Source organism: Ovis aries, chromosome 2, assembly GCF_016772045.2.
Source record: "Ovis aries strain OAR_USU_Benz2616 breed Rambouillet chromosome 2, ARS-UI_Ramb_v3.0, whole genome shotgun sequence".
NCBI classification, from domain to species: Eukaryota; Metazoa; Chordata; class Mammalia; order Artiodactyla; family Bovidae; genus Ovis; species Ovis aries.
Genome location: NC_056055.1, coordinates 40,171,181 through 40,183,949, shown reverse-complemented (window position 1 = coordinate 40,183,949; position 12,769 = coordinate 40,171,181). Strand labels below are relative to the sequence as shown.

General features: G+C 38.6%; 1 protein-coding gene across 2 annotated transcripts in view; it reads right to left on the bottom strand.

Moving 5' to 3' along the window:
- Positions 1–12,769, bottom strand: part of KCTD9 (potassium channel tetramerization domain containing 9) — an 84,080-nt gene that overhangs the window by 24,866 nt on the left and 46,445 nt on the right. For both annotated transcript variants that reach the window (XM_060409178.1, XM_004004178.6), the window contains exons 7-9: positions 1,560–1,627; positions 1,377–1,472; positions 524–673 (exon numbers count right to left, since the gene is read on the bottom strand). In XM_060409178.1, coding sequence (XP_060265161.1) covers positions 524–673; positions 1,377–1,472; positions 1,560–1,627 — 314 coding nt within the window. The remainder of the gene's footprint in view (positions 1–523; positions 674–1,376; positions 1,473–1,559; positions 1,628–12,769) is intronic.

Here is a 12,769-nt window from a genome sequence, read left to right as displayed (position 1 = left end):
GCATTAACATATGGATACACACATACACACACACATTAATACTTGTAAATGTGTGTGTGTGTGTGTGTATATATATATATATATATATATATGAAGGAGAGAATCACCAAGATGCTAACTTACAGATTGCTGCATACCACGTTTGTTTTAAAATATCTGTCAAATACCCCCAGAGAAGTAACATTTTCCTATTCTAGAAATTATGTGGAATAGAAAAATTCCAAGGTCCTTTCCAGCTTTACCCTATTAATTCACAGAAAACAGAAGTTCTGATAATGTGTTTAGATCGGTATCTAATTTCAAGATTTAATTTATCAGTTGCTATATTTTATAGGTGGATATTTAATTAAGCATATCAAAGTTGCAAAACCAACCCATTTCACTTTCAGAACCTTAAGTTTTGTCATCAACCTAGTAAACTGATGTAAAAGCTTCATTAAGAGAGAGATGTAACTTGTGCTCTTCCAGAGTGTTCAATAGACTAAAAAATTAATGTTCTCTTATAACCAAAGATGATTCTTACATCAAGGACTGATCCAGAGAGATCAGCTCGTTCAAGATTTGCACAGCAGAGATTGGCGTGGGCAAGATTGCAGCGACTTAAATTGGCCATTTTGAAGTTAATGTATCGCAGGTCCAATCGAGAAAGATCAGCACCACTGAAGTTTAAACCCTAAAATTAAAAAACACAAATGGTCACAAGATATAAACCATCTGTTGTGTTTAATTTAATCACAATAGTTAAGCACCGTGGTTTATAGAAGTAATTGGCAGTTCAGCCACTTGGAGTCTATTACAAAACATGATCAAATGGAACTCAGATATATAAAATCAGTATCCTTAATGGAGTCTTAAAAGTCACTCGATTTACATATAACATTAGAATGCATCCTGGCTATGCCTCATTTATGTGCAGAAGTTGCTAAAAAGATAGATCTCTGCTGGTCATGCACCTGTTGATCACTATTTTTAATAAATTGTACTTATTTTATTAATTCTATAATTCAAGAACGTTATATTGTTAAAAGTGAATATTGGAGTTTTTAAAATCATTATTGCTATAACACATAAAAATATGTTTTACTGCCACTGACTGTTCATACATAACAGCTGTACAAATAATTGACATTTTAATTGTTGGAATTTCTATGCACTACCAAAAACTGCTGTATGAGGCATAATTAAACAGTAAAAGACTATTACATCTCTTTTTTATGCTAACCATTTTGGGACTAACTCAATGCTATGACCCACAATTAAAATATATCTTGCATGAAAAAAGAAAATAAGGCAAGAAAAAAATTCCTAGAAGAATTTAAAACTTCCCTCACAGACTTGCTGATGCAAATAACTCATGTAAAATCTACTTCAACTACCTGGCAACGCAATTCTGATTTGGTTGGAGTGGCGAGCAGAAACCGGACAAATTCCTTTCGAGATATGGGTGAATGATCCTCTGGTGGTTGTGAATTCTTGAAGACATATTGACAAATTAGTGGAGAATTCTAGGAGACAGTTACAATAAATATATTATTTGGCTAATGTAAAAAGAAACTTACCTTTATTGCCACTTCCAGGTGTTCTATCAATGAGTCAATACCAAAAAATCTCGCTTCTTCTAACACACCTATCATAACAAAAACAATTTGACTTTTATAGAATACTATTCACCTCAATAATCCTTTACAAAGGATTCTATAAAGTTAAATCCTCACAAGTGAAATACAGGCTTTGCTGTCATTGCTCAGTGTCTGAGTCTTTGTGACTCCATGGACTGTAGCCCACCAGGCTCCTCTGTACACGGGATATCCCAGGAAAGACACTGGAGTGGGCTGCCATTTCCTTCTCCAGTGGATCTTGCCAGACAAGGGACTGAATCCACGTCTCCTGCACTGGCAGGCAGATTCTTTACCACTGAGCCATCAGGGAAGCCGTGAAATACAAGTAGGGTAGGCTATCCCACTTTACACAAGAAAAACAACTAACGTTTAGAACATATGTATAACACTTAAAAATATCTGTAAATAAAGAAGCTTTCTAAATAGTTTATATACAGCAAAAGAAAAAAAAAAAACAGAAGACTAATGAATCAGAAAGAAAGCTTTCCATACTACAAAATTATTTCAGAAAACTACCTTAAATAAACCATAAGCCAAAAAAATCCAAATTATCACACATTCTTAAATAACTGATACAGTGATTTTTAAACCCAATAATAAATGGTTAGCTCACCTAATCTTAACACTTCATTGACTTTTTCATTGAAGCAGATCAGAATAAGTTTGTCACGCATATCTTTTACTTACTGAATCAGAAAATTAAAGAAATAAATAAAAGCAAGCAAGCTTCAAAAAAGAAGTCAGAAGTATAATTTAGAAACTGTTATAGGAGAATCAATTTTTAAAAAGGGATTTCTAAGGGACTCCAATCAGGATGCAGAATAGGACATGAAGCTCACTCTCTCCAACAAGCCTATCAAAAATTCATCTACATCTTGAACAGTTCTCACAGAAATCTTAGAATGCTGGTAGACTATCCCAAATACCCCAAATTACACGAAAGATCTCCACATAACCAGGTAGGACCATAAAGAAAGAAAAAGAAATTGGGATGGTACTTGCCAGCCTGGGAGGAAGCTGTAAAGAGGAAAGGTTCCTAATCTTGAGGTCAGCTGGGACAAAATCAGATCAGGTGATACTAGCTTCTAAAGCTCGCTTTCTGTCCCAGCTGATCTCCCTACCTGTGAAGAAGCTTCCGAGGATGTAGGAAGTTTTCCTCTTTCACAACTTCCTCCCAGGCGTGCAAGTCTCATCCCAATATGAAGCAGGGCAAAGGATAACAGCGTTGCCAAAAGAACACACTGGTCACAGCAAACACCCTCTTCCAACAAAGCAAGAGAAGAGGCTGCACATGGACATCATCACCACATGGTCAATACTGAAATCAGATTCATAATATTCTTTGTAGCAAAGAATGGAGTAGCTTTGTACAGGCAGCAAAAACAAGACTTGGTGCTGACTGTGGCCCAGATCATGAGCTCCTTATTGCAAAATTCAGACAAAATGAAGAAAGTGGGTAAAACCACAAGGTCCCTCAAGTATGACCTAAATCAAATCCTTATGTGGTCGTCATGAAGTCGCTCAGACGTGTCCGACTCTTTGCAACCCCACAGACTATAGCCTACAAGGCTCCTCCCTCCACGGCATTCTCCAGGCAAGAGTACTGGAGTCGGTTGCCATTTCCTTCTCCAGGGAATCTTCCCAACCCACGGACTGAACTCAGGTCTCCTGCATTCCAGGCAGACGCTTTAACCTCTGAGCCACTGGTCCCTCAGGTATGACCAAAATCAAATCTTTATGATGTACATCCCTTATAATGTAAACCCTTTATACAGTGAAAGTGAAGTTGCTCAGTTGTGTCCGACTCTTTGCGACCCCATGGACTATAGTCCATGAGGCTCCTCTGTCCATGGGATTCTCCAGGCAAGAGTACTGGAGTGGGTTGCCATTTCCTTCTCCAGGAGATCTTCCCGACCCAGGGATTGAAGCCGGGTCTCCTGCACTGTAGGTAGACACTTTACCATCTGAGCCACCAGGAAGTGACAAGTAGATTCAAGGGATTAGATCTGATAGAGTGCCTGAAGAACTATGGACAGAGATTTGTAATACTGCACAGGAGGTGGTGACAAAACCATCCCCAAGAAAATAAAATGCAAAAAGGCAAAATGGCTATCTCAGGAGGCCTTACAAATAGCTGAGAAAAGAAGAGAAACGAAAAGCAAAGGAGAAAAGGAAAGACATACCCACCTGAATGCAGAGTTCCAAAGAACAGCAAGGAGAGAGAAGAAAAACTACCCAAGTGAATACTCCAAAGAAACAGAGGCAAACAATAGAATGAGAAAGACTAGAGATCATTTTAAGAAAATTATAAATACCAAGGGAACATTTTATGCAAAAATGGGCACAATAAAGGACAGAAATGGTATAGACCTAACAGAAGCAGAAGATATTAAGAAGAGGTGACAAAAATACACAGAACTGTACTAAAAAGGTCTTAAAGACCAGATAATCACGATCATGTGGTTACTCATTTAGAGTCAATATCCTGGAGTGTGAACTCAAGCGGGGCTTAGGAAGCATTACTATGAACAAAGCTAGTGGAGGTGATGTAATTCCAGCTGAGCTATTTCAAATCCTAAAAGATGATGCTGTGAAAGTGCTGCACTAAGTATGCCAGCAAATTTGGAAACTCAGCAGTGGCCACAGGATTAGAAAAGTTCAATTTTCATGCCAATCGCAAAGAAGGACAATGCCAAAGAATGTTCACACTACCACACAACTGCACTCATTTCACATGCTAGCAAGGTAATGCTCAAAATACTTCAAGCTAGGCTTCAACAGTATGTGAACCAAGAAATTCCAGATGTACAAGCAGGGTTTAGGCAAGTCAAGTTGCCAACATCTGCTGGATCAAGAAAAAGCAAAAGAATTCAAGAAAAACATCTACTTCTGTTTCACTGACTGTGTGAAAGCCTTTGACTGTGTGGATCACAGCAAACTGTGGAACTCTTAAAGAGATGGGCATACCAGACCACCTGACCTGCTGCCTGAGAAATGTGTATGCACACCAAGAAACAAGTTAGAACTGGACATGGAATGATGGATTGTTTCAACCTTGGGAAAGGAGTACATCAAGGCTATATATTGTCACCCTGCTTATTTAACTTATGTGCAGAGTACTCATGTGAAATGCCGGGCTGGATGAATTCCAAGCTGGAATAAAGATTTCTGGGAGAAATATCAATAACCTCAAATATGTAGATACCACCACCCTAATGGCAGAAAGTGAAGAGGAGTGAAAAAGCCTTCTGATGAAGGTGAAAACAACATTCAAAAAACTAAGATCATGGCATCTGGCTCCCTCACTTCATGGCAAATAGATGGGGAAAAAAGGAAACAGTGAAAGACTTTATTTTGGGGGCTCCAGAATCACTGTGGATGGGGATTGCAAGCATGATATTAAAAGACACTTGCTCCTTGGAAGAAAAGCTATGGGAAACTTAGCGTATTACAAAAGCAGAGACAGCACTTTGGTATGGCCAAAGGTATGGTTTTTCCAGTAGGCATGGATGGATTGAAAGTTGGACCATAAAGGCTGAGCACCAAAGAATTGATGCTTTCGAGCTGTGGTGCTAGAGTAGACTAGTGAGAGTCCCTTGGACAGCAAGGAGATCAAGCCAGTCAATCCTAAAGGAAATAAAGCAAACCTGAATATTCACTGGAAGGACTGATGTTGATGCTCCAATACTTTGGCCATTTGATGTGGATACTATTCACTGGAAAAGATCCTGATGCTAGGAATCATTCAGAGCAGGAGGAGAAGGGGACAACAGAGGATGAGATGGTTGGATGGCATTACCAACTCAATGCATGTGAGCTTTAGCGAACTCTGGGAGACAGTGAAGGGCAGGGAAGCCTAGCTTGTTGCAGTCCATGGTACCACATAGAGTCAGTCACTTAGCAACTGACTAACAACAACAGAGGCTCAGAGAAGAGTGAAGCACACATTTATGATGAAAGCTGTTCAAAGCATGGGCATAGAAAGAACCTGCCTTAACATAATAAAGGCCATTTATAACAAACCCACAGCAAACATAATCTTAACAGTGAAAACTGCAAGCATGCCCTCTAGGATCAGGAACAAGACAAGGGTGCCCTGTCTAACCACTATTATTCAACACAGTTTTGAAAGTCCTAGCTACGGCAATCAGAGAAGAAAGAGAAGTAAAAGGAATCCAAATTGGAAAGGAAGAAGAAAAACTCACTATTTGCAGATGACATTGATACTGTACATGAAAAACTCTAAAGATGCTATCACAAATTTACTAGAGCTAATCAGTGAATTTATTAAAATCACAGGATAAAAAAAATCAATATATAACAATCACTTGAATTCCTATACACTAGCAACAGAAAATCCGAAAGAGAAATTAAGGAATTAAACACATTTACTATTGCAACAAAAATAATAAAATATGTAGGAATGAGTCTGCTTGCAATGCGGGAGACTTGGGTTCGATCCCTGGGTGGGAAAGATCCCATGGAGAAGGAAATGGCAACCCACTCCAGTATTCTTGCCTGGAAAATTCCATGGACAGAGGAGCCTGGTGGGCTCCAGTCCATGGGATCGCAAAGAGTTGGTCACGACTGAGCGACTTCACTTTCTAAGGAGACAAAAATTGGATTAAAGATTTGCTGCACATGGCCCCGCCATCAGAACAAGAACCAGTTTCCCCCTCAGGTTAGTCTCTCCCATCAGGAAGCGTCCATAAGCCTCTTATCCTTCTCCATCAGAGGGCAGACAGACTGAAAACACAGTCACAGAAAACTAACCAAACTGATCACATAGACCACAGCCTTGTCTAACTCAATGAAACTATGAGCCATGCCATATAGGGCTATCCAAGATGGAATGTTATGGTGGAGAGTTCTGACAAGAACTGAGAAGGGAATGGCAAACCACTTCAGTATTCTTGCCTTGAGAAACCCAGGAACAGTATGAAAAGGCAAAAAGATAGGACACTGAAAGATGAACTCCCCAGGTCAGTAGGTGCACAATATGCTACTGGAGATCAGTGGAGAAATAACTCCAGAAAGAATGAAGAGACAGAGCTAAAGCAAAAACAACACCCAGTTGTGGATGTGACTGGTGATAGAAGCAAAGTCTAATTCTCTAAACAGCAATATTGCATAGGAACCTGGAATGTTAGGTCTACAAATCAAGGCAAATTGGAAGCGCTGAAACATGAGATGGCAAGAGTGAACATCAACATTTTAGGAATCAGTGAACTAAAATGGAGTGGAATGGGTGAATTTAACTCAGATGATCATTATATCTACTATGTGGGCAAGAATCCTTAGAAATGGAGTAGCCATCATAGTCAACAAGAGTCTGAAATGCAGTACTTGGATGCAACCTCAAAAGCATTAGAACGACCTCTGTTCATTTCCAAGGCAAACCATTCAATATCATGGTGATCTAAGTCTGTGCCCTGACCAGTAATGCTGGCGTTGAATGGTTCTATGAAGACCTTCAAGACCTTCTAGAACTAACATGCAAAAAAGATGTCCTTTTCATTACAGGGGACTGGAAAGCAAAAGAGGGAGTCAAGAGATACCTGGACTAACAGGCAAATTTGGCCTTGGAGTACAGAATGAAGCAGGTCAAAGGCTAATAGAGTTCTGCCAAGAGAATGCACTGGTCATAGCAAACACCTTCTTCCAACAACACAAGAGAAGATTCTACACATGGACATCATCAGATGGTCGAACTGAGATCAGATTGATTATATTCTTTGCAGCCAAAGATGGAGAAGCTCTATACAGTCAGCAAAAACAAGACCAGGAGCTGACTGTGGCTCAGATCATGAACTCCTATTGCCAAATTCAGACTTCAATTGAAGAAAGTGGGGAAAACTACTAGACCATTCAGGTATGACCTCAATCCCTTACAATTATCCAGTGGAAGTGACAAATAAATTGAATAGATTAGATCTGATAGACAGAGTGCCTGAAAAACTGTGGACAGAGGTTCACAACATTGAATAGGAGACAGGAATCAAGACTATCCCCAAGAAAAAGAAATGCAAAAAAGCAAAATGGCTGTCTGAGAAGGCCTTACAAATAGCTGTGAAAAGAAGAGAAGTGAAAAGCTAAGGAGAAAAGGAAAGATATACTCATTTGAATGCAGAGTTCTAAAGAACAGCAAGGAGAGATAAGAAAGCCTTCCTCAGTGATCAGTGCAAAGAAATAGAGGAAAACAATCAAATGGGAAAGACTCAACATCTTTTCAAGAAAATTAGAGATACCAAGGGAATTTTTCATGCAAAGATGGGCACAATAAAGGATAGAAATGGTTTGGACCTAACAGAAGCAGAAGATTAGTATTAAAAAGAGGTGGCAAGAATACACAGAAGAACTGTACAAAAAAGATCTTCACGACCCAGATAATCATGATGGTGTGATCACTCACCTACAGCCAGACATCCTGGAATGGGAAGTCAAGTGGGCCTTAGGAAGCGTCACTATGAACAAAGCTAGTGGAGGTGATGGAATTCCAGTTGAGCTGTTTCAAATCCTGAAAGATGATGCTGTGAAAGTGCTGCACTCAAAATGCCAGCAAATTTGGAAAACTCAGCAGTGCCCACAGGACTGGAAAAGGTCAGTTTTCATTCCAATTCCAAAGAAAGGCAATGCCAAAGAATGCTCAAACTACCACACAATTGCACTCATCTCACATGCTAGTAAGGTAACGCTTAAAATTCTCCAAGCCAGGCTTCAGTAATACGTGAACCGTGAACTTCCAGATGCTCAAGCTGGTTTTAGAAAAGGCAGAGGAACCAGACATCAAATTGCTAACATCCGCTGGATCATGGAAAAAGCAAGAGAGTTCCAGAAAAACATCTATTTCTGCTTTATTGACTATGCCAAAACCTTTGACTGTGTGGATCCCAACAATCTGGAAAATTCTGAAAGAGATGGGAGTACTAGACCACCTGATCTGCCTCTTGAGAAATCTGTATGAAGGTCAGGAAGCAACAGTTAGAACTGGACATGGAACAATGGACTGGTTCAAAATTGGAAAAGGAGTACATCAAGGTTATATATTGTCACCTTGCTTATTTAACTTATATGCAGAGTACATTATGAGAAATGCTGGGCTGGATGAAGCACAGGCTGGATTCAAGTTTGCCGGGAGAAATATCAATAACCTCAGATATGCAGATGACACCACACTTATGGCAGAAAGCGAAGAACAACGAAAGAGCCTCTTGATGAAAGTGAAAGAGGAGAGTGAAAAAGCGGGCTTAAAGCTCAACATTCAGAAAACTAAGATCATGGCATCCAGTCCCATCACTTCATGGCAAAAAGATGGGGAAACAGTGGAAACAATGAGAGACTTTATTTTGGGGGGCTCCAAAATCACTGCAGAAGGTGACTGCAGCCATGAAATTAAAAGACGCTTACTTCCTTGAGGAAAAGTTATGACCAACCTAGATAGCATATTAAAAAGCAGAGACGTTACTTTGCCAAAAAAGGTCTGTCTAGTCAAAGCTATGGTTTTTCCAGTAGTCATGTATGGATGTGAGGGTCGGACTATAAAGAAAGGTAAGCACCGAAGAATTGATGCTTTTGAACTGTGGTGCTGGAGAAGACTCTTGAGAGTCCCTCGGACTACAAGCAGATCCAACCAGTCCATCCTAAGGAAATCAGTCTTGAATATTCATTTGAAGGATGATGCTGAAACTGAAACACCAATACTTTGGCCACCTGATGTGAAGAACTGACTCATCTGAAAAGATCCTGATGCTGGGAAAGCCTGAAGGCAGGAGGAGAAGGGGACAACAGAGGATAAGATGGTTGCATGGCATCACTGACTCAATGGACGTGAGTTTGAGTAAGCTCTGGGAGTTGGTGATAGATAGGGATGCCTGGTGTGCTGCAGTCCATGGGGTCACAAGGAGTTAAGATACAACTGAGTGACTGAACTGAACTAAATGAGACAAAAGAGCCGTATACAGAAAACTATAAGACACTGATGAAAAAAATCAAAGATAACATAAACAGTTGTAGAGATATTTCATGCTCCTGGGTTGGTAGAATCAATACTGTGAAAATTACTATACTATCAGATGCAATCTACACATTCAATGCTGCTGCTGCTAAGTTGCTTCAGGTGTGTCCGATTCTGTGTGACCCCATAGACGGCAGTCCACCAGGCTCCTCTGTGCCTGGGATTCTCCAGGCAAGAGTACTGGAGTGGGGTGCCATTGCCTTCTCCGAGATTCAATGCAATCCCTATCAAATTATGAATGGGATTTTTCACAGAACTAGAACAAAAAATCTCACAATTCGTATGGAAACACAAAAGACCCTGAATAGCCAAAGCAATAAAGAATGGAGCTGGAGGAATCAACTTACCTGATTTCAGATACACTACAAAACTACAGTATCAGAGAGTATGGTACTGACACAAAAACAGAAATACAGACAAATGGAACAAGACATAAAGCCCAGGGATAAATGCACACATGACTGACACCTTATCTTTGACAAAGGAGGAAGTATATACCATGGGCAAAGTCTCTTCATTAAGTGGTACTGGGACAACTGTACTAACTACGTGTAAAAGGATCAAATTAGAACACTTCCTAACACTACATAACAAACATCAGTTCAAAATGGATTAAAGACCTAAATTTAAGACCAAAAACTATAAAGCTATTGGAGGAAAACACAGGCAGAACGTTGTATGACATAACTCATACCAAGATCCTTCATGATCCACCTCCTAGAATAAGAAAAATAAAAACAAAAATGAACAAGTGGGACCTAATTAAACTTAAAAGCTTTTGCACAGCAAGGAGAACTATAAATAAGGTAAAAAAGACAACCCTAAGAATGAGAAAAAACAGCAAATGAAACAAGTGACAAAGGCCTAAATCTCCAAAATATGCAACAGCTCATACATCTCAATGTATACATATTGATGCATGTATTACATATACATAGAAAAATACAACTCAGCTTTCAATATTGTAAAGTAATCATCCTTCATTTAAAAATAAATAAATTTTTTAAAAGATAAAGAATTCAAGAGGCATCAAGCACAAAAATAAAGCATGATTTCTCTACACAAATGATTCAGGCCACAAGGGAGTAGCAAGATATATTTAAGGTCCTAAAAGCGAAAAATCTGCAACCTAGGATATGCTACCAATCAGGACTATTGTTTCCAATAGAAGGCAAAATAAAGAACTTCTCAGACAAGCAAAAACTAAAGAAAATATCAATACTAATCGGAAAAGGCCCTGATGTTGGGAAAGATTGAGGGCATGAAGTGAAAAGGACAGGATGAGATGACTGGATGGCATCAGTGACTCAATGGACATGAGTTTGAGCAAGCTCCAGGATATAATGAAGGACAGGGAAAAGCTGGTATGCTGTAGTTCATGCGGTAGAAAAGAGACATGAATTAGTGAATAAACAACAAGAAGAACAAAACGCATTCTAAAAGAAATATTGAAAGGTCTTCAATAAATAGAAGGGAAACAAGAATATGCAAGAAAGAAAAAAAAATCACAAATGGAAATTAAATCACTTACCAAATTTTTTGAAAATGATGATAACTACAAGGAATAGCAAAACAATAAATGTGAAGATGTAAAAGAAGAAATCAAAATCATAAATATGGGAGGAGTGAGTAACAAAATGTAGATTTTTTTTGTGGAATCTGAGATTATACGACAATCAGTCTAAAGGAAGTACATATAAGGGGTTAACATACTTGAAAAACAGAGTAGCCACAAATCAAAAACGTGTAATAGAGGCACAAAAACCAAAAAGAGCAGAAGCATAATGCAAAAGAAAATCAAACTATAGAAGGAAAAAGAAGGAAAAGATCAAAGAAGAAACAAAAGTCAACTGGAAAAGAATGTCTGAAATGGTAATAAATACATATCTATCAATAATTACCCTAAATGTCAACGGACTAAATGCTCCAATCAAAGAACATGGAGTAGCAGACTGGATTAAAAACACAAGAACCTACAATAGGCTGCCAATGACAGACTCACTTTAGGGCAAAGGATACATATAGACTGAATGTGAGGGGAAGCAAACGAAAATGACAAGAAAGTGGGAGTGATAAAGCTTGCATCAGACAAAATAAACTTTAAAACAAAGGCCAAAGTTAAAGAACAACAATATGTAATGACAAAAGGATCAATACAAAAAGAAGGTATTACACTCATCAACATATATGCACCCAATTTATGAGATCTAAAATACATAAAATAAATACTAAGTAAGAGACATGAAGGGAGAAACTGATAGGAAATTTAGTAATACTCAGAGACACTAACATCCCACTCATATCAATGGACAGCTGTTCCGGACAGAAAATAAGGCAACAGAGATCATACATGATACAACAGAATAGTTAGACTTAATTTGCAATTTCAAGACATTAAATCCAAAAAATGTAGGATACACATTCTTTTCAAGTGCACATGGAACATTTTCTAGGAATGATCACACACTAGCATGAAAATAATTCTCAACAAATTTAAGAGGATGGAAATTATTTCAAGTATCTTTTCTGACCACAGTGAAATAAAAGTAGAAATCAACCACAGAACAGAAATGAGAAAAAAATGAACACATGGCGACTAAGCAACATTGTTAACAAAGCAATGGTTCAGGATGAAATCAAAGAAGGAATTATAAACTATGAGACAAATGGCAATGGCAACACCACTATACAAAACCTATGGGATGCTGCAAAAGCAGTTCTTAGCGAAACAAGCCTTCTTCAAAACACGAGAGAAATCTCAAACAAACATCGTATAAAAGAATTAGAAAAAGAGGGAACAAACAATACTTAAAAGTCAACAGAAGGAAGGAAATAAAGATAAGATTGTTGTTACTGCTGTTGTTTAGCACTAAGTTGTGTCTGACTTTTTTGAGACCCCAGGGACTATAGCCCACCAGGATGCTCTCTGTCCATGGGATTTCCCAGGCAAAAATATTGTCATTTTTATCTCCAGGGAATCTTCCTGACCCAGTGATTGAACTCACATCTCTTGCATTGGCAGGCAGATTCTTTACCACTGAGTCATCTGGGAAGCCCAAGGATCAGACAGGAAATAAAATAAAATTCTAAAAAGCAATAAAAAAAATATCAATAAAACCAAGAATTAGTTTCTTAA